We start from the raw sequence: 27296 nt of genomic DNA, 5'->3' as shown, positions 1-27296 counted from the left end.
AAAATTGTTAGTCCTCTCACTGAGCTAAGGGGAAAGAAAAGATCATGTCCCACTTGAAACCTTAATCACCTGATAAAAATTGTTTTAATTACACAGCTAGGCAATGAAAACCAAAAATCATACATTTTTTTTCCTACACAGCCTTTGGGTTTTATCTTGAAAGAAGCTTAAAGTATCCTGAATTAAGTAGTTATAGTTCAGTGTTTTATAGGAGGTGCTATGTAGAGCAAACTGTAACAATTACCAGTTTCCAATGGTTCCCTTTCACTTAGCAGCTCAGAAGCCGAATGTCACTTTCACGATGCTTCGGATCTGTCAGACTAGTCGTACAGTCTGGGAAACCTGCTTGTACACAATGAATTTTCCAGTTTTTCTTTATTCTTGCCAGGACAGACCTACTGCAAGAAATGTTGCAAAGAACAGTTAGTTATAAACTATTCCTGGTCATAGCTAAAATTAGGAATGCAGAAGTATATCTTTGAGATATACCTTGGGAGTGATTTTCTTTTTTTAAAGTTCTGACAAAATGTCGTGCTGGATTTTGGTAAATTTTTCCACTTAATTGATCCTAATAATATTAAGCATGAAGCTATTGCTTTTCTTTAGAAATATGTTTGGCAAGCTTCTTAGGGAATAAAATTGGAAGTGTTCAAGTGTTCAAAATTAAGATTACCTTGACACTTGGACTCTGACCGTAGAAGTCTTCATTGACTGTCCAAGGAGTGGGCAGGATGTATGTTTCAAGAAACTAATAAATCCATAAAATCATCAGTAATCACATGAGATTTTGAATTTATGTCAGTTTCTGCTTGGTTTAAGACACAAGTCTTTGTGCCATTTGGCATCATTCACTCTAAAGACAAGAAGCGCATTAAAATCAGATTACTGCAGAGTAGTAAGAATTTATGCCAGCACTACAGCTAAATAGCCACAAATAAGTGATTGCAGCCTGCTGCTTATTTTTAGAGTGACACTAAATAGCACAAAAGGTGATGTGCCAAAAAATATTGTAGTCTAAGAAGAGAGGGGATGGAAAAATCTCATAGGCGTTTTACCAATAATTGGAAGAGCGACTGAAAAATTATGCAATGGTCCCTCTAAAAGGCATTGAATACACTGAATTAAGATGAAATTCTTTCTTACTGTCTGTCCAGCTCTAATGCAAATGGTTACCCTTATTAAAAGGTTTGATCTGTCAGGCACTGAAGACCTTCAGTTCCCACCAGAATAATTAGAAGTTGATGTTCTTTAGGTCTGATCCAAAGCCCAGTAAAATCAAGGGAGGTTCTGATCAGGCAGTGTTTACCCTTAATCAGGAATGAATGTTACACGTTCTGCAGATGATAGCAAAAGAGGTCTATCTCTACTAAAAAGACAGAGGTATATATAGAATTGTCTGAGTTACAACCTATGGAGTGAGGATTTTGGAGAGAAGATCCCAGAATAACATCTCAATAGAGATGATCATTCAGAAATATCTTCCTCCCTTACAAAAAACAATTTAGGCCATGATGTTGTTGAGGAATAGCTAACAACAAAAGGAATATAACCATCTCTTGCATCCATCAGCTGTTTTTCTCATAATTACTTTTATAAGTACAGAAACAGGTATAACAATTCTCTGGGCAACCCCAAAAAAGAAGCAAGGTGATAGATATACAACAGTCTGCTCGATCTTGTATGACTCAGTTTGAAATGACAGTTCTGCCAAAAACAACCCTCACCAACTAAACAAACAAAAAACCCATCTTGTACTTTGTTTTCCTATTAGCAGTTTTGAAACAAGAAAACTGTTCTGCCATTGTTTTTCATGCCGGACACCAGCTGAAGCCAGTGGGGCTGTTGTGTAACAATATTGCTGATAGGATGTCGCTGGTGCCTGTTTCAAAGCAATGCTTACATGGCAGGGTGACCTTTAGATGTCACATGAAGAACATCATTCAAGGATGTCAACATGCATGCCTGAATAGAGCGATTTGTGAAACATAAACGTAGAGACAGAACAATGTGACAGATTCAGCCACTTCAGGCTGCGTTACCTTTGAGAAGAGCTATTCTTTAAAGTTCTTGACATAAATCACACTTTGAAAGATTAGGGAAAAGGCAATAATCTATGAGGAAAATAGAGACATTTTGTGTTTTACTTGGTAAAAAATATGCCATAAGGATATTTTTTTAAATCCTGATATTTCTAAAATTTCTAAAAGCTGCAGAAAAGTTGCATCATTTGGAGCTTATAAAGAAGAATGAAGGGAACAAGCGATGGTTTGTTTAAAACGCAAATACTTGTTTGTGCCAGGGCAGGCCTAGGGGTTTTTTTTCCATTTTGTAATCTGAAAGACAGATTGGATGGGTCTCAGAGCAAGGATAGTTTGGCTATATGACATAATGATCCTTTGCCTGAAAATCCAGCCTCTTCTATATGTTGCCAGTGAAACAGCGCGTGTCTCCTTTCTGCAATATCTCTGACAGACAAGTACAGTATTATGATTAACCAGCATTCTTTTTTGCCACTTTCTCTTTCTTGCTCTGCATCTGAGTAAAGAGGAAAATGTCTGGGACTGGTGCAGTGGCAGAACTGTTCCAACACCAGCTTTTTTGGCAGACGAGCATCCCTAGAAGTGAGAAAGCTTCGGTTTCAGTCTGAAAGCACAGGATGTAGTTGTCCTTTTTGGTGTGAAACTTGAGAAGTCTGTGAACCATTCATTCATTCTCCTTTTCCATTCCACCTGATAGCAGTTTTTCCTCCTCCAAGACATGGAGCAGGAAAGGATTTTTTAAGATGGACCTGCTCTGATTTTTCATAGCCTGCATTTAAGTGTTTCATCTATTGAGGTTTCGTTCCTGATACCTCCGATCACATGGTGGACAAGCCTTACAAAATATTACATCAGTACCATTAAATCTGAAAATGTCCTTATAAGTAAGTACACTCAAATTGGCCCTTATGTCCTCAAGCACCATGTGAAATGGAGTCAATTAATTAGCTGGTTGTTTTAAGACAACGTCTGTCAGCTTTGCAGTTGAAAAAAAAGTCTTGTTAAACCATTTCTTTTTGTATATTTATACCTCTTTTCCTGAGTCCTATGAAACAGACACTATGCCAGACTTTTCGAGTACTCAGTACTTATCTGACAGGAGAACATGTGGACAAACCAGATAATTCTGGCTCAGCAAGCCAATTAGTTTGTTATGAGAGTTCGTTTGTTTCCATTACTGATCACAGGATGGAATGACTATGTTTGATTTTCTTATAAACATCATCGTAATACCAGACAGGGAGCCCAAACCATTTGCTTCAAGGTAGATGCCATGGCATTCTTTTCTGCTCAGTAAATGGAAAGCAGCGATGCTGCAGACACTGGGATGAATTCCTCTGTCTGCTCCAGTGTAGGGGAGAATTATAGCATTTCCACTGAAAATGAACAATATATCTACTTTGTCCTTTGGTTAAATAATATATAAACCAGTGCTGGAACACACAGTAAATAGATTTTTATAGTATTTACTATAGAAGAAATATAAAGACACTTTTTGGAGTAGCCATCCTGTAAAGCAAATGACCAAAACCAGGTCAAAGTAAGGAAGCACAGGCTTTGTACAGTTAAAAGTCCATAAAAAGCAACAGAAAGACCCTTCTTGGCTTCAGCAGATTTTGGATCCAGTCAGAGGCAAGGCCTCCTTCATCTCAGTGCTTTAACCTTTACCAGATTCACTTTAAATAACAGCAAAAACTGTTTGCTTGACTTGTGTTTGTGATCAGTTTCTCACAGATCAAAGCTCCTCGGTTTTGCTTCCCAAGCTGTTGTTGAGTGGCTGCTGGAGGATTGTGAGTCACCTCTGTGTAGACTATTGCCCTTTCTGAGGCAGAACCAGACAAGTTCAAGATGTTCTTTAATTTCTAACCATTTAGTCACATCTCTTCAAATGGGATATATGACTCTGCTACTCATGCAATAGCTGGACATTTGCTTTGTCCAAAGTGGAAAAGCCTGTGGTTTTTGAGGATACTATTAGGAGATTTTTTTCCTTTTGCCATATAAATGTGGTTAAGTCATGATCACGGCGCTTGCACAAATGCAAAGCCAAAAGCAGCTACACAACAGATCAGCTTCTTGGATCATAGCACTCAATAACAAATTCCCATTCACCTCGCTGGAACTGGGATTATGTCCCATATGACATCTGTCATCCTTCAGGCCTACGACAACCGTATTTGTTTTCCCCTGTACAAATTTGGGCTCTTTTATGTTCCACACTTATAGGTCCTTTGAGACTACAGGGTGATTTTCCTTTCAGCTTTCCCTATTGGTCTGCTTACGAACAGCTGCTAGTCTGCTTAGGAAATGGGAGATAATTCAAAACCAGCATATGACAGAGATTGTGTTGCCTTTTTTTCTTTTTTCTTCACTTTTTAGGCTGGCCCAGGGAAATGCTACTCACAGCAAAATCTTTAAACATGTGAATGCTCAGTAAACAACGTAAATAAATGCAAAGTTATTCAGGCTTTCAAATATTAAACCTTAATGTTTTGTACAATGAATTAGAGATTGACACAGCTTCCATCAAATCACTGCAATAACTGGCATAGAGGCGAAATACTGTATAGCCACTGTATTTAGGGTTTTGGGAAGAAGAATAAGATTTTGCATTGCCATAGGTGAATACTGTTGAGTTATAATATTTTTTTAGATCTTAGGCTAATATATATATGTAGAAATCAATAAGAAAAGCTGGCTAAGGCAAGTATGTGACTGTTTTACCACAAGTCTAGAAGTAGGCAAGTCAGCTTTTTTATAATCTTACTATTCCTATATGTTACTTGCCAGTGCTTTAGCACAAATCAGCTTTCCAAAGGATTCTGGAGCTAACAGTTAATCTTTATGAGCAATGCAAAATGCATTATGTCATAACATGCTGACACACAGATCTACATCTGAGCACAGAGGGGGTGTCTTGAACAGACTAAGTCTTCCCAGATGTAAGTTTCCTTTGGAAACCTATTTAATACTTTCATTCTGCCAAAGCCCACAATGATTTTCATTGCAGCTCTCCAAGCTTATTTCTTAATTCATTTAACAATGTCCAGAAAGTTAGAAGCAAATATGAATGTCATTATATCCAGATGTCTTCAATTTTTTGTCTCTTTTCTTTCTGTTAAATGATGCCATCTACTGTGGAATAACTGAATGACGACCTTGTAAAAATGCAGAGAAATCTTTATTTCCTTATTACTGTGAAATCATGTCAGTCGGTTTGTGACATATTTTAAATTTCCATTATATTCTTGACTAAAATATGGAAAGGTGAGTATTCTCAGTGTGAAAAATTGGTCATTGAGAAAAGCCTCTGCTTCAGAAAATAGCAGCTGTCTTGAAAACAGAATCTTTTCTAATCAGCAGTGCAAAAATAGGGGAAAGATGGCCCTTTTCTTCTCCCCATTTGAGCTGTCATCTTCACTGTAAGGCAGCAGGATCACATCTCTGGAAATAACAAAACAATGGAACAAATCAATGAAAATGAAGTAAGGATGAAGAAAAAATGGACATATGAAAATGCAAATTCTTGGATATGGATTTCCTGCTTAAACACATAATTAAAAAAAAAAGTGGTTTTAAAAGAATAAGAGAGTGATGCTAAGAGTTGAAAATCTGAATATTAAGATAATTAAACACATCTTATGGGTACAGAAGTGTGCATTTTTTTATATGTGTATGCAGTTCGTATAACTGTACATTACGTGTGCACACAGTATTAAGTTCTTTTAGATCTGTATCATAGTATTTTTATTTTCAATTCTGTATAAACTATGTTTTGCCCTAGACTAAAGAAAAACCATCTCTTCCCTTCCTCATTATGTTTGTAAATGAGAAGGACGTTTTAACCTGTGGAGCTGGGAAGTGCTGAAGCAGAGTGGCAGCGGAGTGTGAAGTGGATCTATGCCCACTAGTGCTCTCTAGGGTGTATCCCAGCAGCTCCTTTTAGATGGATAACAAGCTCTAACATCCCCAGTGGCTTTGATGGTATTCTGCCTGCCACAGTATATTGATTTCGAGGTCTTGTATAGCGAACCTCTCATACACAGCTTTTGCCGCTTTACAATTGAGGTTTTTTCATGAGTCATTAGGAAGACTATAAAAAAGATTTAGAATCATGGAATCATAGAATCATATTATTTCATTCATAAGGCTGTACTTCTCATTTTTAGAAACTAAATGTAGCTTGACAGACAAAGGAAGGATGTTTAAATCTTCTTCAGAGGTAGCGGCTGTTAGGCGGTATCCTTTGAAGCAGCATCTGATGCCATGACCCTGTCATGGTGAGTGTAAGGAAGATGCTGTCCTGGAAGTAAGCAGTTCTTCTCCACCTCTCTTCTGCAGGATCTGAAGTTTCTGGTGAGGCCCAAAAGCTGTAGAAGTCATGGGGAAAGAAAAAAGTGAATTTCTAAGTGATAGAAAATATCTGAGGGGTATTTGTTTTCATCTGCCACCGGAATGTTTTAGATTTTAAGATTTTTTGTGTTGTCAAAGGAAGGTAAAATACTGGCTCCCAGCCCAATATCAGGCACAGAAAAAAATATTGGCTTGAAAAAGTCTGAAAAGGATTTTTGAAGCTTTTTGCATCTTCTTGTTGTTCTAATCAAGCTGGTGGTCAAAACCAACTCTTAACCATAAGTAACTTGTCAGCCTTGACAAGTCAATGTTTTCCTGTTTGCTTCTTTTATAATTGAAGTGCAGGAATAACATAAGTTGGTGTATGCAGAAAGCCTGTAGTGGGGTTGAAATTGGGAAAAGATACCTCCTGTCCCATGCAGTGCTCTGCTCCGGGATCCCTACTCTGGTTCTCCACTCAGTGAGCCAGGAGGTCTTGGTTGTATTCCCCATTGCCCTTACAGAGCTCATACAAGAAGGTGATGAATTTCATGGGTGACATAGAGGAAAAAGATGGGTTGATATGGATGAGGAAAAGCAGCAGAATGAGGTACTGGGAAGAGAGCAGAGTCTAAAAAACTAAGCTCAGCTGAGTACATGGCAGTAAAGGCAGTGAACTTTTCAGGTGCAAAAGACCAGAGGATTCAGGGAAGATGAAAAGGGAAGTTATGTGTTACAGGAAAGATGAAACTGAATAGAGAGAAAAAAGGGACTGAATCAGGAGAAGCATGAGAAGAAAGGAAACGTACTATGCCAAAGAGCATGGGTATGGTATGGAAACAGATACCCACAAATACGGAGAGAAAGAAAAACAAAGAATGTAAAGAGGGAAAAAAGAGACCAGTGTGCTATTGTGGTAGTGGAAAAGAGAAAAAAGAGATGAAAGGTGCCGTATGTGAGAAAAGAAAGAGACTGCATAACCCATAGGAATGGACCGCACTATAAATTTAGACTCAGTCTCGTACTGCATAATTATGACCATTGCCACAATTAGATGGCATTCAGAATTTTCTGTCTGGAGCCAGTGGTAATTTTTATGTCAGAACTTTGAATTTCATAATCTGGCATTTTGTTGTTGTTGTTTTTGATGGGTAACATGTAGTAGGTAACTTATTCTGGTATTAAAGTTTTAAGGACGATGTAGGTACACAAATAGCTCTTTCTCCATAATTTTGTGTTTGTAAACTGAATTATTTTGTATTATTCATGAAAAAAATCCTATTCCATTATTCAAGACATTCACTGATACTTATATTTGCAATCTGAGACTCCCAATAACTTCTACAAAACTTACAAGGAGTTTGTCTAACTTTGTAGTGTTGTTTTCATACTGGCTTCTTAAATGACTGGGCTTTCTGGATCATGTTTCTCTAAGAAAATACAAACCCAAAATTAATGTTTGAAGCTGGTTTTCATCATTCTCTTCAAATTAATTATCTACAACAAATTAGATCAGTAGAATAGCTGTTGGAAGGAATTCACAAAGCCATGAATATTACAGATGAACAAAGTTTTTCCTGAAAATACAGATGACAGCAGGCCAGATGATGCATTAATTGCAAACCATTTGGGCAATTAATGTGAACATTCTTTTAGATCTATTACATACTTTGACTTTCAGAAAACACTTTGAAAACACTTGGTGCTAGCTATTAATACAAGATGCTAGTGACAAAAGTTCGTGCTGGACAGACAGCTATTTCCGCATCCATGCGTAAATGCTCATGTTGGCACATGGAGGCAAATGATACACTTGTTTGAAAAGTGCCACAGATTTGGCACGTTGCCTTTTTAGCTGCAGCAGAGAATTCAATTGCTTAATTACACAGTATGACACTAAAATTACTCAAGATGGAGATTATCACTGATTTAATTGGGCTTTGGATCAGCTCCAGGAGGTTTCTATTGATGTCTCTTTACAGATTCAGAGCAGACTCTGCAATTAACGTAACAGATCCTCCCAGTGTCTGAAGAGAAGTATTTAGCCTTTTACTTCACACGCATAAACTATATTACAGTAGAAAACAAAATAGACTATCCAACAGCTTTTGTGTTACTCATCTTTGATTTGGAAAACACATTTGAAATAATATTCAAGACTATTTTGTCTTTCTTTCCAGTTGTAGGATGTACCCATCTTGGGCAGGCTTATGCTGACAGGGATGTTTGGAAACCAGAGCCGTGCCAAATCTGTGTGTGTGACTCAGGATCTGTTCTCTGCGATGACATCATCTGTGATGATCAGGAACTGGACTGTCCTAACCCAGAGATTCCCTTTGGAGAGTGCTGTCCAGTTTGTCCACAAACAACACCACAACCCACAAGAGTAAGTTTGTCATCAATGTTGTTACTTTGGGTTGCCACCTTCTTGATCCATGTCAACCTCAATTCATTTTCTTTTACATGGTCTTAAATACTTTTCTTTTAAATGCTAAGCTTGTCACTTTCTGCCTTTAAGCAAATACTTAGGATGGGAAAATTTTGCCAAATTAAATAGAAAAAACAGCTTGAACTCTCAAAGAGTTTTATCTTTTTTTGTTAAATTCAAGAATACTTCTGTATTCTATCAGAGAATTGATACCAGATCAGATAAAATACTTGTTAGTCCTTTGAGCTATGCAGCTGAAAGCATGAAGTCCTTCAACCCAGTTTTACATAGACAGCAGACACAGATAAATAGTAGAAAGGGGCAGAGGACAACAATTAGCCATTACATTTTTCATTTTATGGAGAAGCATAGGAATAATGCAAACAGCTTATTTGTTGACTTCAAGCTCAATCTGTATCCATGAAACTAATGCCAACATAGAGTAAAAGAAAATTAGACAATTTTCACAGAATACTGGAAGTCAGCATTTCTTATCAACTCAATTCTACATCATCAGAGTAAATTTCCTTTTGCAGAGTTATTACTGACTTAATACTCTGTAAAAGAAAGGTGATTCAAGCCCTACATCCCTGATTTGTCATCATCTTGTTCATAGACACCAACGTTACCTAAACTAGTTGCAGCAACTTAACCTCAGGAAAATCAAGAATGTTATTGCATGCCAAGTCCCCTGCCTAAACTGCTTCAATGAGTGAGCCAGCCATTCTGAGCTCTAAGGCTATCTGAACATTTCATCCTTGTTTAAGATCCATGAGATTCTGTTAAATTACATAATTTCCACAGGCAAATTGAAGATTCTTATCCAGAAGATAAGACAGTGAGAGAGATGTTTATATGGAAGAGAAAGGGAGAGGATGTATTTCTGCAGCTCTATAATATATCTGCATAAACATGAAATATCATATACAAATACATCACCTAGTGTTAGTTGCACCATTCTAGTGCAACTGTACTGCTGTCAGGATTACCTGAGCTACTTCGTTGAACTGTTTTAGAGGCGTAAACAAGTGGTACATATAAGGATGCCGGAGATTTAAGCACAGCTCCCTCTCTTGTTGAGGCTAGAGACTCTTATCAGTTGTGTGGTTCCTGATAAAGGACTGATGTGGACGACTTCCTCCAGCCTCTGTCTTTGATATATAAGAGTTTGGTCAGCCCACTGGAAGCTGTCCTGCTGACCTTGGATGGTGTATAGGGAAATGCCACCTTGAAAGATCCAAGATAGATTCAGCTGAATATTCTTTGCTACCGCTAGCAGCTGAATACGTAAAAACTGTTCTGAAATATGAATTTAGAATCCAGATAGTAACATGTAACTGAATTATTAATTGAAAAATAAATAAATTGGAGGAGTAGGTCAGAGAAATTAAAATTAGCTACGTTGTCACACTTAATATGCTGTACTAAGGCGGATACAAGAAAACTGTCCCTTGCAGCTTTCCACAGTTGACTTCTGTCTCCATTGTACTCAATGGCAAAGCACTTCATTAGTGTCATGTTTCTGCCTACATGAGAAGCAGCTTTGTGGATGAATTGTGAAAACGCAGATGGAAGACTGACCAAAAACCCCACAGCTTTTAAATGTACTGAATAAGAATAAATGGAATTTGTTTAATAAAACTATATTGCAATATTTAAATGTGTTTTCCTCTTGGCTTTATGTATTTATATCTATATATATATATTCAGTTTTCAGTTTTATTTTGATTTTCTTTTTTTTAATTTAATTTTTTTCTAGCCTCCTGGACCAGGCATCCCAGGCCCCAAAGGAGACCCTGTAAGTACAGCTCTTTTTTTTCTCCCCAATGAAACTAACAAAATCAAAAGCCAGTTCCTACAGTGCTATATATCCCATTCAAGCTGCTGAGATACCCAGCTTTCACTGACGTCTGCACTGTCTGCAGGACTATGCCATATAGTTATTTTGAAGTAGCCTTTTAGCTTCAACAAAACTCTCCGAAATTTAAACTAGAAAAACAGAGAGAAAGAGGGAGTTTAGTCCAAACTGTATTACATTTGTTATTTTTTGTTATATTTCTTCTCAGAAGAAAAAAAAAAAATCTATGGACTCCATGAGCAGTATTAATTTTAGATTCAGGAACTGACCTATTCCTAGTGTGTTTGATCAAATATCAGCTGTAATAAGGCTCTAGCAACTAAGAAGTGTTTGCCCGTGTGAATTTTGTCTACTGTCTATGTCTTTCCTGAATGTTCAATTGTGGCCTTAGTTATGTTTAGTAGAGAAAGTCTCCCACCACGGTCACACAGACTTTGTTACAAATGGAAGGATTTGTCCCGCCATGCCCTTGCAGCTGGAGGCAAGTGCTGATGTCTGTATCTGCACTGTTTGTGTCTTTGCAGGGTTCTCCTGGGGTTCCAGGCAGAAACGGTGCCCCTGGCCCTCCAGGACAGCCAGGGAGTCCTGGAGCCCCTGGCCCCCCCGGGATCTGCCAGTCATGTCCCAGTATAAACGGAGGTGTAAGTCATCATTATGTTCAGCTTCTACCTTGTTGCTCATAAGCATACAAAGTAATGCTGTAGGTACCTATGCCTTGCACTTTCATGCATGCTTTGCTTTCAATGGCATCTGTCTCTCATTTGTGCCTTTGAAAAACACAGCTGAGTGGTAGATGGGGTTTTGTTGTTGTTTTGGGGGTTTGTTCACAAAATTGGGCTGGAGTGCAATTAAAACTCTGCCTTATCTTAATTTTTAAAACTTTTGGGGCCAGATCTAATGAAGGACTTATGTAACTCAGAGATAATCCGACCAGACAGAAAGTGTGCAGGAGGAAGTACATCCCCTCAAGCTTAATGATTAGGGAACTGTTACTTTCCTATATTTTATCCAATGCGTGTTTAATAAAGAAACATTCCCAGGAGACTAGACTGAAACACAGGTCCTCTGCTTGCAGGGAAGTGCCATGTAAGTGCTATTTGTCATTCTCCCTCTTTATTTCTGACCCACTGAATCTTGAATTCTCTTCTGAATAGCGGGGTGGACTCAACGAGAGAGCTAATTTTAACTGAAGTTTCTGTGCATTTGAATATGTTAAGGGAGCTGAGCCATAGCTAGTGCTTTGTTAAGAGGTGCCATTGTCTCCCATGCAATCAAGCAAGCCTACATTTACAAGATGGGATTGCTTTAGAACAAAACTATTAAAATTACATGTTAAAACAATTGCTACTTTTGAACATAGGCCACTGTTTATAGCTTCCAGGTACACTTCCCACTGCCAGGTAAGTCAAAAACTGAGGAAAGATGTCTTGGTTTTATTTAATTCTGAAAGGGATTGCATATGAAGGACTGAGCTTCTGAGAGAGGTACCCATGGATAGGTTAACCAGTCTCAACAGACATCACAATAATATATACCAAGAGAGCTGCTGGTTTTGGGTTGGCAGATGCAGATACAGGAGAGGATGATAGGCTGAATTAGTCACCCGTTCTGCTGAATCCTGACGAGAGGGTTGATATCAGTGGCACAGGAGTCATCTTGTACCTGGTCAGTGAAGGAGCTGGGTCCACAGTAGTTTGGGTTATCAGGCAGAACACTGCACATATTCAACCTTTCCTGCTCAACCACCTATGTGCCATTAATGCATAAACTGCATTAATGCCATATTATTCAACTAAGTTTGCTGACATCTGCATAATAAAATCTACATATGCCAAGTAAGAGTCTTACATGGGAATTCCTTGAAAAACTGACTGTAGAATTTATAGTTTTTGGGGGTTTTTTTAAGCAGCATTTTATGTAAATGGGTGTGTCAAAGATGCCATCTGCTCTCAGAAAGGCTCACAGGACGTATTTTCACTCCATGCATTGCACTGAACTTTCATTTGTTTCAAGATAAATTGTCAAAAGCATTGAGCCTTGACTGCTTGGACTCAAAAGTGGTAATTGTATTTGAATTATTTAGAGTGACATAGTGAACAGGAAGGGAGAATGAGAAAGATGGAAAATGGCATTAGGAAAAAAGTGTAAAACTCAGTTTTCTGAGATGTGTAAGTTCCCACATATGAGGTAAAAAAAAATCATTTTTAGTTCAGGGAAGGACAGACACGGGTACATACATAGGTAAGAGAGTTTTTGCTATAAAATACTCTGCAATGAGACATTCATTAGTCACAGGTAAAAGAAATTAGGAAAATAATAATAAACTGTTGCATTCTTTAGTGCAACAGAAAATACTTCATCATCTTCCTTGAGTGACAACTAAGTTCAACTGAAAAGAGACTGATAAAGAAAATGGAGGGAAAAGCTTAAAAGGAGTCAAACAAGTGTAAGAGGAGAGAGGATGGTAATTTTTTGAGCTGAGGCCTAGCTGTCAAGGTGAAAACTGGATGCGCACAGCATAGGGAGCTAACATTGCCATGACCATGAAAGAAAGATAGTGGCTGGGCTTCTCTTATGGATGATTTAAATATATGGCAGCTAAATGTCAAACAAGTACAACTCTACAAATGAGTTATTTCCATACATTTGCCATACTAATGTAAGAAAAGATTTATTTGATTTGTAGCAATCACCTTTTTTTTTTTTTTTCTTTCTGTTTTTCTCTATTTCTTTTACAGAGTTTTTCTCCACAGTATGACTCCTATGACGTGAAGGCCGGTTCAGTTGGTATCGGTTACCCACAGCCCATTGTAAGATGATATAGCCTTTTTTCTGTCCTTTCTTTTTTTTAAAGAACCAATTTTCTGCTCGTAGATTATACCTTGGATGTGTGTGTATCCTGATTTTAGTTTAACAAGATAAATTTTAATTTAATTGTTGTCTGCAAGTGGACTGTGATGTAAGGCAGCAGTTTGCTTGGCAGTATCATTGTAGAAAGTAACTATAGATTATCTGGGGGTTTTGCATTTGCTCGCTCTTTCTTTCTTTCTTTCTTTCTTTCTTTCTTTCTTTCTTTCTTTCTTTCTTTCTTTCTTTCTTTCTTTCTTTCTTTCTTTCTTTCTTTCTTTCTTTCTTTCTTTCTTTCTTTCTTTCTTTCTTTCTTTCTTTCTTTCTTTCTTTCTTTCTTTCTTTCTTTCTTTCTTTCTTTCTTTCTTTCTTTCTTTCTTTCTTTCTTTCTTTCTTTCTTTCTTTCTTTCTTTCTTTCTTTCTTTCTTTCTTTCTTTCTTTCTTTCTTTCTTTCTTTCTTTCTTTCTTTCTTTCTTTCTTTCTTTCTTTCTTTCTTTCTTTCTTTCTTTCTTTCTTTCTTTCTTTCTTTCTTTCTTTCTTTCTTTCTTTCTTTCTTTCTTTCTTTCTTTCTTTCTTTCTTTCTTTCTTTCTTTCTTTCTTTCTTTCTTTCTTTCTTTCTTTCTTTCTTTCTTTCTTTCTTTCTTTCTTTCTTTCTTTCTTTCTTTCTTTCTTTCTTTCTTTCTTTCTTTCTTTCTTTCTTTCTTTCTTTCTTTCTTTCTTTCTTTCTTTCTTTCTTTCTTTCTTTCTTTCTTTCTTTCTTTCTTTCTTTCTTTCTTTCTTTCTTTCTTTCTTTCTTTCTTTCTTTCTTTCTTTCTTTCTTTCTTTCTTTCTTTCTTTCTTTCTTTCTTTCTTTCTTTCTTTCTTTCTTTCTTTCTTTCTTTCTTTCTTTCTTTCTTTCTTTCTTTCTTTCTTTCTTTCTTTCTTTCTTTCTTTCTTTCTTTCTTTCTTTCTTTCTTTTTCCTAATCTCTCTCTGATTCACTTTCTTATACTACCTAAACATTTAACCCTTTCTCCCTTGCATACTCTCCTCATTTATTTGCTTTGGTATTCTGCTAGTTGCTTCCCTCCCTTCCACCACGTTTTTACCTCTTCCACTGCCCCTAATCTTCCTTTATCCATTCAGCAACATTCTGTCTTTACTCAGTATGATACTCCATACTTGTTTGCTTTTCCACAACTCAAATTTGCCTGACAACAACCCCTCTTATAATCTTTTTTTCATCTCAGAAGCAGTCAAAAGCTTTTCACTTTTTCTTTTTGCAATTACCATGTTTTTACCCACAGCTATTCAGACTGTGTACTAAGGATGCTGTATCTGCCTGCTAGGCCTGGCCCAAGCTTTTCACAGGTTTTGTTTAGTGAGATAAAGCATGGATTGCCTGAAAGAGTTATGCATGAGTTATGCTTCACATATAAAATAAACTTAAGCATTGCACCTCATGATTTTCCTTTTAGGCACTGGGATTTAGAGATATTCACCACTGATGACATGGAGTGTTCTTGATTCAGGCAATCTGCTATATAGGGGATGTGGTGAATTGCTATTATTTGAAATTGGCTGCTGCTTTATTAAGCATAATCATTGTTTTCAGTCCAATACTGTAAAACAAGATTGGCGTATCGCATGTTGAAACATATCAAGGCAGTTCCAAGCAAATGTGTTATTTCTCAGGGTTCCATCAGAGCATCTTGTGAAATAAATTTTACTAATCATGACAGCTGTTTTTCCTGAAATATAGTTAATTATTTTCTCACTTTTTTCCCCTCTGTTTATTTCTATCTTGTTCATTTGCTAATATGATCATCCATGCATTTGTCTTCTTCAACCATCCATTTTTGTATTTGTTTATTCTTTTATTCATTTTCAGCTCCTCACAGTTTTTGCTCACATATCATCTACATTTTACTACTTCATGTCTTAATATGGGATGTGCTGAACCAGGCAGATAACCGAGATACATTTCAGTTAACAAACATGGTTACTCCTCTCTATTTTGGCATTTCTCTCCGAGGTGCTTACTGATTTCTTGTGCTCTGATCCCTGGACTTGGGTTAAAAAAATAATAATTTAATTGGGCACCCTAGAATGTCTTCAGCTAGTGTACAATTCTGTACACTTTCAGATCGTATGCTCTTTTATATTGCATCATGCAATACATGACTGCAAAGCCAAGTTACAGGCAGATGGGACTAAACTTGCTAGAACTAAATAATGTTTATCACTAACATTACATAGATTAATTTATATTTTAATTCATCAATTTTCAATGTAAACTTCCAATTTAAATCAATATCAAAACTGAAATCATTTGGAAGAGTGATAAAATAAAAACTGCCAGCTATAGCACCAACATTTGTCCATGGGTGGTTACCATGCCTGGTATTTCCTCAGTCACACATCTCTGCATTACTGTCTTCCCAGTGGCTTTCCACTCCTTGTAGACTGATTTTGGAGCTCATATCACAGTTTCTCTTCATTTGCTTGTATAACCACCACATATCATCTTTGTCTCTTTCCACCAGTGCACATACTGTAACTAAAATATGCTTATTTTTTTCACAGTCTGGAGATGCTGGCAGCAAGCAAATGTCACAACTAACTATCAGTTTATCTCCTCAGTGTGCACCTTGAAAAAAATAATGTCTTGTTTGTTTATAGCCATATGTCTAATCAATTGATTGCAATTGATGGCTTCGATTCATGTTGAATCCAGAGTTAACAGCAAGGGACTGCTCGTTGTACTCACACATCGAAGGCAACCTGATTTACCCAGACATTAACTGCTCTGACACTTGGTGTACTTCTTGTTCTAGAAAATAGCAAATATTACAATGATCCTCTTTTTTAGATAAGAGACAATCTGTGCAATAATATTAACATAGTAAATTTGTAGTATACTACACTACATATTCTAGTACAGTATAGCAATACTATTAATCTTGTATTATGAAAATTAGGTTCATGTAACATCTGTGATACATGACCTGTTCTGACACAATATGACAATATCCCATGAAACACATTATGTGCAGTATTAGCTATGGAATATACTGCCAGTACTGCAGTACATGGTGTTTTTCATGTACTTCATCTACTTCAATTGTTTTGGCTTTATCAAACCCATGAAGAGTTTAATTTAACAAAGCTTTTTTTTAAAGAGCCACATATAACTGCAGTAAACCACTGTGCTAATTTTCAAATGTTTTCTGTTTTGCAATATCAAATGCTTTTGTGGTTGTTGCTACAGGAAGTAGAAATATTAACACTCTTCCCAAATTGAGAATTTCCTTAGTAATATTTTACTCCCTTTTTACAAGTTAAAATAAGGAGCAGTATTACTGATCTGAATTAAACCATATGTATATTAAGGTTTCATCCTCTGAGTCCTTTGGTTAGTCCAGATATCATTTATTTCTTATGGCTTAGTACTGTTAAAGTTCAGAAAAGATTTCACTGGTGAAAATGCTTGCCTTACTGACAATAACAAAAATATGGCCTTAATTCAGTGTACCTGTAAGTCCTAAGAAGTCTAGGGTCATAAACAGAGTTTATCATATACAAAGTTCTTCTAATGGCTTATATATATAATGTAGATCCTGAGTGCAGGTGAGAAATTTTAAAATTAGTTTTAGAAAGCACAATCTGGCAACAATAGACTAGCAAGCAAGTTTAATAGTACACTTTGGCTCCACCACTGAAGATGTAGGGTTAGCCTAATAAAGCTCAGTTACATGGCAGAGAAGCCGAAGCTCATTTACCATGTTTAACAAATTAAGAGTTCCAGTTATTTGTTCTTCCAGTGTAGGTAGCTGAAAAGGTGAGCTGCGAGCATCCCTTTGGGAGTCTACATAAGGGGAATAGTGACTCAAAAGAAAAGAGAAACCCAGTAATCCCTTTTCTGAAGGCACTGTAGGTACTAGGCAACATATTTAGCAATGTGTTTATATACTGCTGCTGCTTTTTTATTGCACCAAGTACACATCACCGTGGATTTTTCTCTGCACTAATACGCAAAAAATTATTTCACAGTTATTGGTGACTATTGCAACTACGTTAAGCTTTATAGCTATATTACATTAATATGATGACTATTTTTCAATCTACACTATAGAGTGGCTTTCCAGGACCCCCCGGCCCCAGTGGCCCCCCTGGCCCACCTGGTCATGCAGGTCCCCCTGTAAGTAAAATTAATCTTTTCATAATCATCTCATATTCTTTTATAAGAGCTTCTCCTTTTCTCTGTCATAAATATTAGGTACCTTTTCAACTGATAAATCTAGATGCTATGCTGAAGAATTTTATGGATAAATGTAATTTTCTATTAATTAGGTTGTACCATCTGTGCACCACCAAGACTCAATGGCTGAGTGCTATATACTGTGCTGAACTTGTCCGTGTGTTCCCCTGTCTTTTCTGCAAGGTTGTCTTAAGACATGCCACTGCCTATCATCCTCTGTTAACATTCCCAAATGTTTATTCATAAAAAAGTTTAACAGGAGATAAAGGAAAGTGGGAATCCTAATATACATTCAGTGAACACACAAAGGGTCTGAGGTTTTGATGTACATCTCCTATTAGAGGAGCAGTTTTAATTCTGTTTTCATGGAGACATATTTGGCTTGGTTTTGCTAATTTCACCTTTGGTCATTTGGTGACAGTTCTGACTACCATTTTCCTTATGATTATGAGATTATTAAAAATATAGTAGCACCATGGACTGATGCATGTAATTGTTCACATCTTAACTAGTTTTTTGCTGCATTATAGGGCTCTGCTGGATACCAAGGTTCACCCGGAGAACCAGGACAACCTGGCCCTCCTGTATGTATACTTTACCATATATGTTAAAGGCATGATCTTACAAGCATGAATCTGTGTCATCACTGGAGTGGACTGAAATTTTGCAGTTCTTTCCATTGTTTACTATCATTTATGTAAAATGTATAAGTATTTTATGACAACCAATGCATTTTTAATTTGAAAGAGGCTTACTATTTTTTATTATTATAATTATTATTAATTATTCTTCTACAGGGACCTCCAGGCCCTGTTGGAATGATAGGCCCAGTTGGTCCACCAGGAAAAGATGTAAGTTAAATATTATTCCCCCGATGATTAATATATGGGAAGACAGCAGAGTACATTGATATCATTGCATTTAAGAATTTTTCACATCTCCCTATTTCTCAATTTGACAACACGACTGTAAGAAACTAGATTTGGCTTACATTAGGTGTCCATTCCAAAAAATGTCAATTTACATTTTAGAGGGCAATTTGATTGACACAATTTAAAAAACCCCAAAAACCTAAGCATGACATATGCTATTTTGGTCTGGTGAAAATAAATTAGCAGTTTTAAAGAAAAGCAGACACTAGTGCTAGTTGCCTGCTCCCTGCAAATCTTGCTTTGAGAGTTAAGGCTGTTAAAACCATCTTTTGTGTCACAGCTGGGAGCCCTGAATAGGTATAGTACAAGGCGAGACAAGCAGCTAAAGCTTTTGTCCTTTTTGAGTGTTTCACCATGAAAAATAAATTTTCTGTGAATATCTCTTCCTAAAAGTGGGCTTGAAATAAATTAGATGTTAACCAAAATCTTGTTAAAAAATTATTTTATAAATTCTGGCAACTGTTTTTCAGAAGACAGTCATATAGTGAACCATCATCCTGCTATAATTTTCCCCACTGCATTTGGTGGAAGTTTCACCTGCTTATTCCAACTTGCCTTGAGCTACTAGGGCTGGTTCTTTGCCAGTAACTGAAGCAATAGCAAAGAAGTCAAAAAATTTTGCTTTCTTTCAATAGGGAGAACCAGGAAGACCAGGCAGAAATGGAGACCGTGGAATCCCTGGATTACCGGTATGGAAAAGCCCCCAGTACCACTGGTCTTCTAATCAAAAGTTTTGTTTTCCCATTTTAAGTTAGTCAAGTGAACATGACACACAATGAACATTGGCTTGTGCCCTTCATACAGTAAGTATGGGATTTATTTATCTTTCTATATTTGTGTGTTTAGGGTCACAAGGGACACCCTGGAATGCCTGGGATGCCTGGGATGAAAGGTCAACGAGTAAGTATTGAGTATAGCTGAGTCTGTTACTCGAATTATGGTGTTGCACTGTTGTGCTCTTTCAGTTATCAGTTCCTAGCTAAATTCCATCATGGAATTAAAGGCCAATTTCTGGACAGTGTAATCTGACCTTCTGTAACAAAGACGGTTACATTTTACCTCGTTACCTCAATTGTAGAGCTCCATCTCGAATGCTAGGCAGAAGCATGCTTTCCAGAAAAGCATCTACTCTTACCTAATGGCCTTGGAGAGATGGAGGATTTAGAATTTTATTTAAAAAAAATGTTCCAATAGTTGATAGCACTCATTATTAAAAATATGCCCCTTTATATAAGTTTGCCTTGAAGCTTAATATTTTGCCAAGAGGAATCAAGTTTTCCAGAATGCAAGAGGAATACTATTCACAGATATGGTTTTCACACAGGGTTTTGATGGAAAAGATGGTGCCAAAGGTGACAGCGGTGCTCCTGGTCCAAAGGTAAAAAACTATAGTGTCATCTTTGTAATAGGTACAGTAATACCCTCGATCATGTGTCATATAGCTATGTTTTGCATATTATGCAATTATAAAAATCCATTAAACATTAAAGAAACTCATTGACTATCTCCATGAAATGAATGAGAATCATTCCAGAGGAATGACTTTCTGAACCACATCATATCCCGATTTTCCAGCCATAACAAAGATGAGATTCCAAAATTAAAGGACATGCCTGGATCATCTGACTTTATTGCATAATATTAAAGGACCAAGTCTTCCTGATTTTTTTTTTTTTCTGTTCAAATATTTTTTCTGGCACTTGTGTACACTTGTCAGACCTCACAGACCTCAGTTCATGCTGAGGACACTCAGCACCACACAGAAAGGGGCAACGGATTGGGCTGACTCGTTTCTGTGTCTCTTCCCCTTGAATAAACAAAAAAATGTTCTCACCAAAGTTCATTCTGTCATTGGCGTTTTCTTTTCATAACAGGGTGAAACTGGTCTTCCTGGAGCAAATGGATCACCGGGCCAACCGGTAAGTATGTGTATCCTGTAGTGTTTAAATGGAGGTGCCAATGGCACTTCCTACTTAACTGAGTTACTTATGTTTCTTTTAGCTTTAATTACACCACTACATGCATTGAACAATACTGAGACATGCAAATAAGAGCATGAGTCTCTGCACAGCAATATTATTTTGGAAGCCATTTAACAGACTCGTTTTCTTATGTTTTCTAGGGACCAAGAGGTCCAGCTGGTGAAAGAGGAAGACCTGGAAATCCTGGTGGCCCTGTAAGTAATTGCAGCTGTTGTTCTTAGGCAGAAGCAGCACCTATTTTGTTTCACTATGTTGAGAATTCCCTACTTCATAGATGTACCTTAAGACAGTTGTAATGCAAAGGATCCCAAAACTATACAGCTTCTGTAAAATCATACATGAAAACTTTTCAGTCTCAAATTAAAGACATAACTCTTCTAATTCACAATGTGTTCCCCATTTGATTCTCTGTTTCCTTTTTTTAAACGAATATATTGCACATTGAGGGAGAGTTCAGTGTTTCAGCGTAAGCTCAGGTTCAGCCAGAGGAATAGGGAGGAGGAGTGGAAGCAAAGGGCAGCAGCAGAAGGCAGAGAGGAAAAACTGCAATCTCAGAAGTAACTTGCAGGAAAAAGATAAAGTTACTCTTTGACTGAGATTAGGGCGTACATTTTTTGCTCTGAAGGAAGTCGTAGCTCTTAGTGTCCAACATAATCAACAAAGCACCAGCAACCAGCAGCCCACAAACACTATATAACCTGAGCAGCGGACCTGGTCTAACATGTCTAAAAGACAGACAACAGGATTTAAATCATACCACTGTTTGTTAGGGTTTTTAGTGAAATTTTAGTCTTTTATGTGAATTAGAAGTAACTGTTACTTTGAAACATACATCTATTGCAATCTTATTTATTTAACCTTAAGAACTGCCACACAGATGATGCTTTGTAACTGTTATTTCCTTAAGAAATGTAACAAGAATACATTTTTCGTGTCTTGCTGTCTCATCGTTACAGTATAAGTCATGTACAGTGTTGGATATTCCTTCATAAAGTATTTAGTTAATTATTATTTTACAATTTCACAGTTGAGGAATCCTTGGGTCGGTCAACTAAGTGGGAATGTACAGACACATAAAGCTGGTCTGTGAGTCATGGGCATTAAAGCATGTGGGTTCTGTGTCCGGGGTAGTGCTCTGTACCCAACACCTCTCTTCTTTCTGTAGGGTGCCCATGGCAAAGACGGATCTCCAGGAGCAGCAGGCCCACCTGTAAGACACTTACAGATGTTTAAGTATTTGTATAGTTCAAGCCTAGTTACTTCTAGCTGATGTTCTGTGGTGCCAGCAAACCCAAGACTGGGGGGTGCACTAGTTTAAGAATGAGCATTTTATTTAATGATATTTCATAACTGTGTTGCTTACGATACTTGAAGCATACAGTGCAATAGGAGAGCTTTAACATTGTAAATCAGAAAATGCATGAATCCAAAACCAGATTATTCTAAGAAAACATAGAGATTGATAGAATTGCTGTTCTCTATGCAGATCAAATTTTGAATGGTCTTACCAAATACATTATTTAGCTGTCTGAGGTGGGCAAAAATTTTTCTTTTCCATCTGCCTAGAAACCTGAGCATGTCCACTTGTATGTGTAACAGCTCTATTTTTTTTCCTACACCTTTTTTATAATTAGAATAAGTTTTGAGCATTTTTTATAACTTTATCTCTTTAATGATAGCTTTCATGTTTTTTAAATTTACAACACAGACATTTAGCTGAACATGTAAGATGTAGGTGTGATATTTTAGGACTAGCCAAACTTCATTTTCTACATCATGATTTATATTTGCTATTCTGCCAGGTGTTCACTTACTCAGAGAAAAATCTCATAATCGGACATTTTTTTAACTTAACATTAATTCCATATGGCTTTTACCTTTTGCATTAATAGTATTTCTTTCATTTTTAAGGGTCCTCCAGGTCCCCCTGGAACTGCAGGATTTCCAGGCTCTCCAGGTTTTAAGGTATTCAGCTAAAGATGCATATTAACATAGGATTTGGTCCATTCTCTAGTCAGCCAGTTTATGTCACTACACATCTTTATTTTATGAGTCCTCCTTTTTCTGGCTGCTATTACACTGTTTGCAAGCCTAGAACAGATGTGTTTTCATATGCAGCACGAGACAAACCCTATCCTCATCACCCTCACGAATACCCCCCCAAAACACTATTAAGTGGTAGACCCAATGCTTTATGTTGCATTATGGGAGGGGCTCAGATGAACTTCCCACAAGTAGAAGAGCTGTGCAGCATGTGCTGGCTGGACTGCAGGGTACCTTGTGCCTCAGCACTGGGGTCACCATGCTGATTTGGCTCTTGCACTCAGGTGATGATGGCAGTAACTTTCTTCCCAAATCACACAAAGATGCCACAGTAGAGGAAGAAGCCATCAAGCTAATGCTGATTTTCCTGGAGACAAGACTAAAATCCATTAATTTTCTCCTTTTACTGTTTTTTCTGTAGGGTGAAACTGGTCCTCCTGGTCCTGCTGGTTCTAGTGGTAGTCCTGGAGAGAGAGGAGAACCTGGTCCTCAGGGTAATGCTGGGCCACCCGGGCCTCAGGTACGTAAATAACATATGGGAACTGAGAAGTGTTGTGCCACCTGCTCTTCACAAAGTCCTACATGTCCTTTGGTTTAGTCCTAGGTTAGCAGCATTAGTTACTTATATATTTATTTTTTCAGGGCCCTCCTGGAAGAGCTGGAAGCCCTGGCAACAAGGGTGAAATGGTGGGTACTTTTCATATCACTGTCTTTTGCTGTGCTGCGTTGGTGAGGGTTGCTGTTTGGACTGGGCAGAGTCCAACAATGCCATCCTCTCTTCATCCCCATCTGCTGTTCATTCTCTACAGGGACCTTCTGGTATTCCTGGTGCTCCTGGTCTGCCAGGAGGCCGTGGTCTTCCTGGTCCTCCAGGTACAAGTGGAAACCCTGGAGCAAAAGGCACGCCGGTGAGTTACTAATATTCATTGTACTGGTTCTACAAACAAATATGGTGGACGTAGTTCTGATACCATTAAAAAACCCCCATTGAATTTGTCCTATTCACTTGAGATGATCTAATAAAAGACTTTATAACAAAAATAGGCAATTCTTTTTATAAATATATATTTAACTTTCACACATTTATATATTCCTATATAAAAAATTATACATAAATATATTAATAATATTTATTTACTTTCCTAAATTAACTATCAATTCTGAAACATGCAACAAAAAAATAGCTTGTCTAAAATGGCTACATTGGACAAAATCTGTTCGTTTAAAATCCTAATTTCACCTGTTTAAATTCCCACAGGCCAAATCCACAGTCCACTACACCTAGTGAGTTGTACCTACTCTGATACTGTCATTTACCCCAGCCTTACATCACACACAGTTATTTCTCAGAGAAAATATTCAGGGACTTCAAGCAAAAGTCTGAATGATGTCTGATATAGCTCAAAAACAGACATAAAATTTTACTCAGGGGTATTTAAGAATGTATCATTTCTTTCCTTTACTGAGTTTTTAAGGACCCCCATCCCTGGAAGTGTTTCAGACCAGGTTGGATGAGGCTTTGGGCAACGTGGTCTAGTGGAGGGTGTCCCTGCCCGCAGCAGGGGGGTTGGAACTAGGTGATCTTTAAGGTCCCTTCCAACCCAAACCATTCTATGATTCTATGATACTTCTTAGTATTTTCGTACATCTCATAGCTCTAGAATAATTCCCTGTTGCAATCCATAATTTTAATGGGATTTTTTTCTGTTTAGGGAGAACCTGGTAAGAATGGTGCAAAAGGAGATCCAGGCCCAAAAGGCGAGCGTGTAAGTGGCTTTGAAATGCATTCAGAGAATTCTTCCAAGGAAGTCTAAACCCTGAATCATTCCCCATACAAAAACTGGGTTTGGGGTTTTTTTGGGGCGGGACTTCAAACTTCACTGGTGAGCTTTTTTTTTCTGTTGTTGCCAGGGTGAAAACGGCACCCCAGGTGCTCCTGGACCTCCTGGTGAGGAAGGCAAAAGAGGTGCAAATGGTGAACCTGGACAGAATGGTGTACCTGGTACACCTGGAGAAAGGGTAAGCTGCTGTAGATGACCATGCACACAAGGTACATTCTGAGTTAATACAGAGACAGCAAAATCTGGTGTTCAAAATACTTTAAGGAGAAATTTGGCCATATCTGTTCTCAGCAAATTCCAGATATGAAACTGGGTTACGAAACTGGGGAGAAGTCTTATCTAGTTCCTCATCTGAATTGCAGCACTTGGATCTATCTCAGTCTGAAATTAATTTCTCTCTTTTTTTGATATTGAAGAAGCAGTGATCTTACATACCAGGAGGTTGTATTGGAACATTTGTGCTGAAAAGCAACCATAAAATATGAGAACTACACAGGGGAAAAAAAATACAAATTTCAAAATTACTTCTTAGTTAACAAAAATGAACAATCACAAAATTTCAGCTCTGGAAAGTGAAATTAATGCAAATTCTTCTACATTCAAGATATGTCTTTATTTCAATATCTTTGTTGTCAATAGATCTTAAATGTCAATAATGTCAATAACAATGATATTGTCAAGATGTCCTCTATGTTATATCTTTATTGCTAACAGGGCTTTTTAGCTAGTAGATTTGATAACTTTGCAAAGAGCATTCTCACAAAGGAATTCCCAAATTGATTTATTCAACAAAATAAATAGCTGCACCCTTACACATTTTAGATTTCTGTTCCCATCTGAAGCAAAGGAAATCGTGCTGATCTGTTTATAACTCCTAGTTTAATAATTGATTGCAGCATTTGCTGAAGCTGAGGAAACCAAAGATGCACAGTGAACAAATTAGTCATATTAAATATATAAATGTGGCTGCAAATTAAATTTTATAATTTCATTTTCTTGTAAGCAATGGAGATAGCAAATATAAATATTAAAAAAAATACAATAGAGCTTTTTTCGGTATTGAATTAGAAGAAAATAATTGTTCAAGACTGAGTGTGTTGTTTTATTTTTGAAACAAATTTAGAAAACTCATGAATAAAGTAGTTAATGCACGGCTGCTTAAAAATAATGGAGGACAGGCTATGATTTCAACAGGGGGGTTCTACCCAAAGAGAAAATAATTCTGTAGAATTTCTTGCAACACTGAAATGTCATTGCCATCTATTTCTTTCATTAATTTTCATAATAATAGGTCTAATGGTAAATAGTTTAGAAAAAAACCCCAAACAGTTGCCATTACTTAAGTCATATTGTCTATGATCCATATTTTGTTCTTTTATTTGGCAGGGCTCCCCTGGCTTCCGTGGCTTACCCGGTAGCAATGGACTTCCAGGTGAAAAGGTATAAGCCTTCCTCTAAGAAAACCCCAAACTTCTAGAGAATCCATGTTAATTTGAATGGACAATTTCAGATTCAATATGATGTTGATTTCCTTGCTGTGAATTTCAAAATCTCTTTTTTAGGGTCCTGCAGGTGAACGTGGTAGTCCAGGTCCTCCTGGCCCTAGTGGACCCGCAGGAGAGCGTGGACAAGATGGAGGCCCAGGTCTTCCCGGAATGAGAGTAAGACAGAACACCTCCAAGAAAATGAGATAAACTCTATTAGAGATGCCTCATCTGAGCTGATAGAATAGAAGAGTCCAATTAGAAAAAATTCTATTAATTCCTTTAAGTACCTGTATGCATAGTGCAATAGAAAACCGTGGAGAGACCCAGGGCATTCATAGATTGGTCACAAGTACATGAGGAAGCTTCTATGAAGCTGAACATGCTCCTCAGCTCTCAGAGTATGCCATGCACTATCATGAGATACAGCTTTAATGTGAAATAGCATTGGATGATTTTCTGTATTGTCTATTTACATTTTATCAAATTTTACAATTTATTATAAAATGCATGCTTTTATTATATTTAATAGGTACTTTGGTTCCTGTATTTAAATATGTTTATATTTAAATTATTCTTTTTAATAGGCTTAAGCTCAGCATTTAAATAATTAAATTATACATTAATTTAAATATTTCAATATACTTAAGTATTTAACCTATATTTATTGCTTATTTGCAATTAAAGGAAATAAGCTGTTGGTCAGATTTTCATAGTACATATCAAGGAGATTTTTCAGAGATAACCTATTGTGTAATATGTACAGAATGTAACACAATTCTGTGAGCTTCTGGGAGCGAAACAAGATTTTATTGGAAATGAAAATGAATTATTTAAAATATAACAAAAATAATATTTAAAAATATAACACAAGTTAACTGAAATATGTCGTAAATTGTGTTGCTTTTAAGTAGAGGTAAATAAGAAAAATAGTTTCATTCTTTGATTTTTACCATCTGAAATTAGTTTTCTTCCCAAATAATGAAAGAATGCAATATTTGCGCACATTGATTAATGTCCGATGCCTTGATTATATACGACGACTCTCAGAGAAAGCGATACATTCCTAACAAAAGAATTTGTTAGCTTTCTCCCATTTTTGCCCTTAATGGGATGGGAGGAAATGGAAGGAGTTTTAATCTTTAATAAAGAGGTTAAAATCAAGCAAGTAGTGTAACATGTATTTTTATATATTTATATTTATGTATTGTAACATAATACTACACATTTTAAACTGAAGAATAACATTTGGGTTTTTTAATTCAATTGCA

General features: G+C 36.9%; 1 protein-coding gene across 2 annotated transcripts in view; it reads left to right on the top strand.

The window, feature by feature from the left end:
• COL3A1 (collagen type III alpha 1 chain) overlaps positions 1–27296 on the top strand; it is a 52939-nt gene that overhangs the window by 9320 nt on the left and 16323 nt on the right. Inside the window, exons 2-22 of one of the 2 annotated variants that reach the window (XM_054830051.1) lie at positions 8552–8757; positions 10559–10597; positions 11182–11298; positions 13396–13467; positions 17618–17683; positions 18274–18327; positions 18541–18594; positions 19311–19364; positions 19522–19575; positions 20000–20053; positions 20550–20594; positions 20798–20851; positions 21823–21867; positions 22569–22622; positions 23122–23220; positions 23343–23387; positions 23510–23608; positions 24413–24466; positions 24612–24719; positions 25928–25981; positions 26104–26202. In XM_054830051.1, coding sequence (XP_054686026.1) covers positions 8552–8757; positions 10559–10597; positions 11182–11298; positions 13396–13467; positions 17618–17683; positions 18274–18327; positions 18541–18594; positions 19311–19364; positions 19522–19575; positions 20000–20053; positions 20550–20594; positions 20798–20851; positions 21823–21867; positions 22569–22622; positions 23122–23220; positions 23343–23387; positions 23510–23608; positions 24413–24466; positions 24612–24719; positions 25928–25981; positions 26104–26202 — 1526 coding nt within the window. The remainder of the gene's footprint in view (positions 1–8551; positions 8758–10558; positions 10598–11181; positions 11299–13395; positions 13468–17617; positions 17684–18273; positions 18328–18540; positions 18595–19310; positions 19365–19521; positions 19576–19999; positions 20054–20549; positions 20595–20797; positions 20852–21822; positions 21868–22568; positions 22623–23121; positions 23221–23342; positions 23388–23509; positions 23609–24412; positions 24467–24611; positions 24720–25927; positions 25982–26103; positions 26203–27296) is intronic. The other variant, XM_054830052.1, reaches the window with a different exon arrangement.

The sequence above is a fragment of the Grus americana genome, chromosome 6 (assembly GCF_028858705.1).
Source record: "Grus americana isolate bGruAme1 chromosome 6, bGruAme1.mat, whole genome shotgun sequence".
NCBI lineage: Eukaryota > Metazoa > Chordata > Aves > Gruiformes > Gruidae > Grus > Grus americana.
This window is presented reverse-complemented; position numbering and strand designations above follow the sequence as displayed.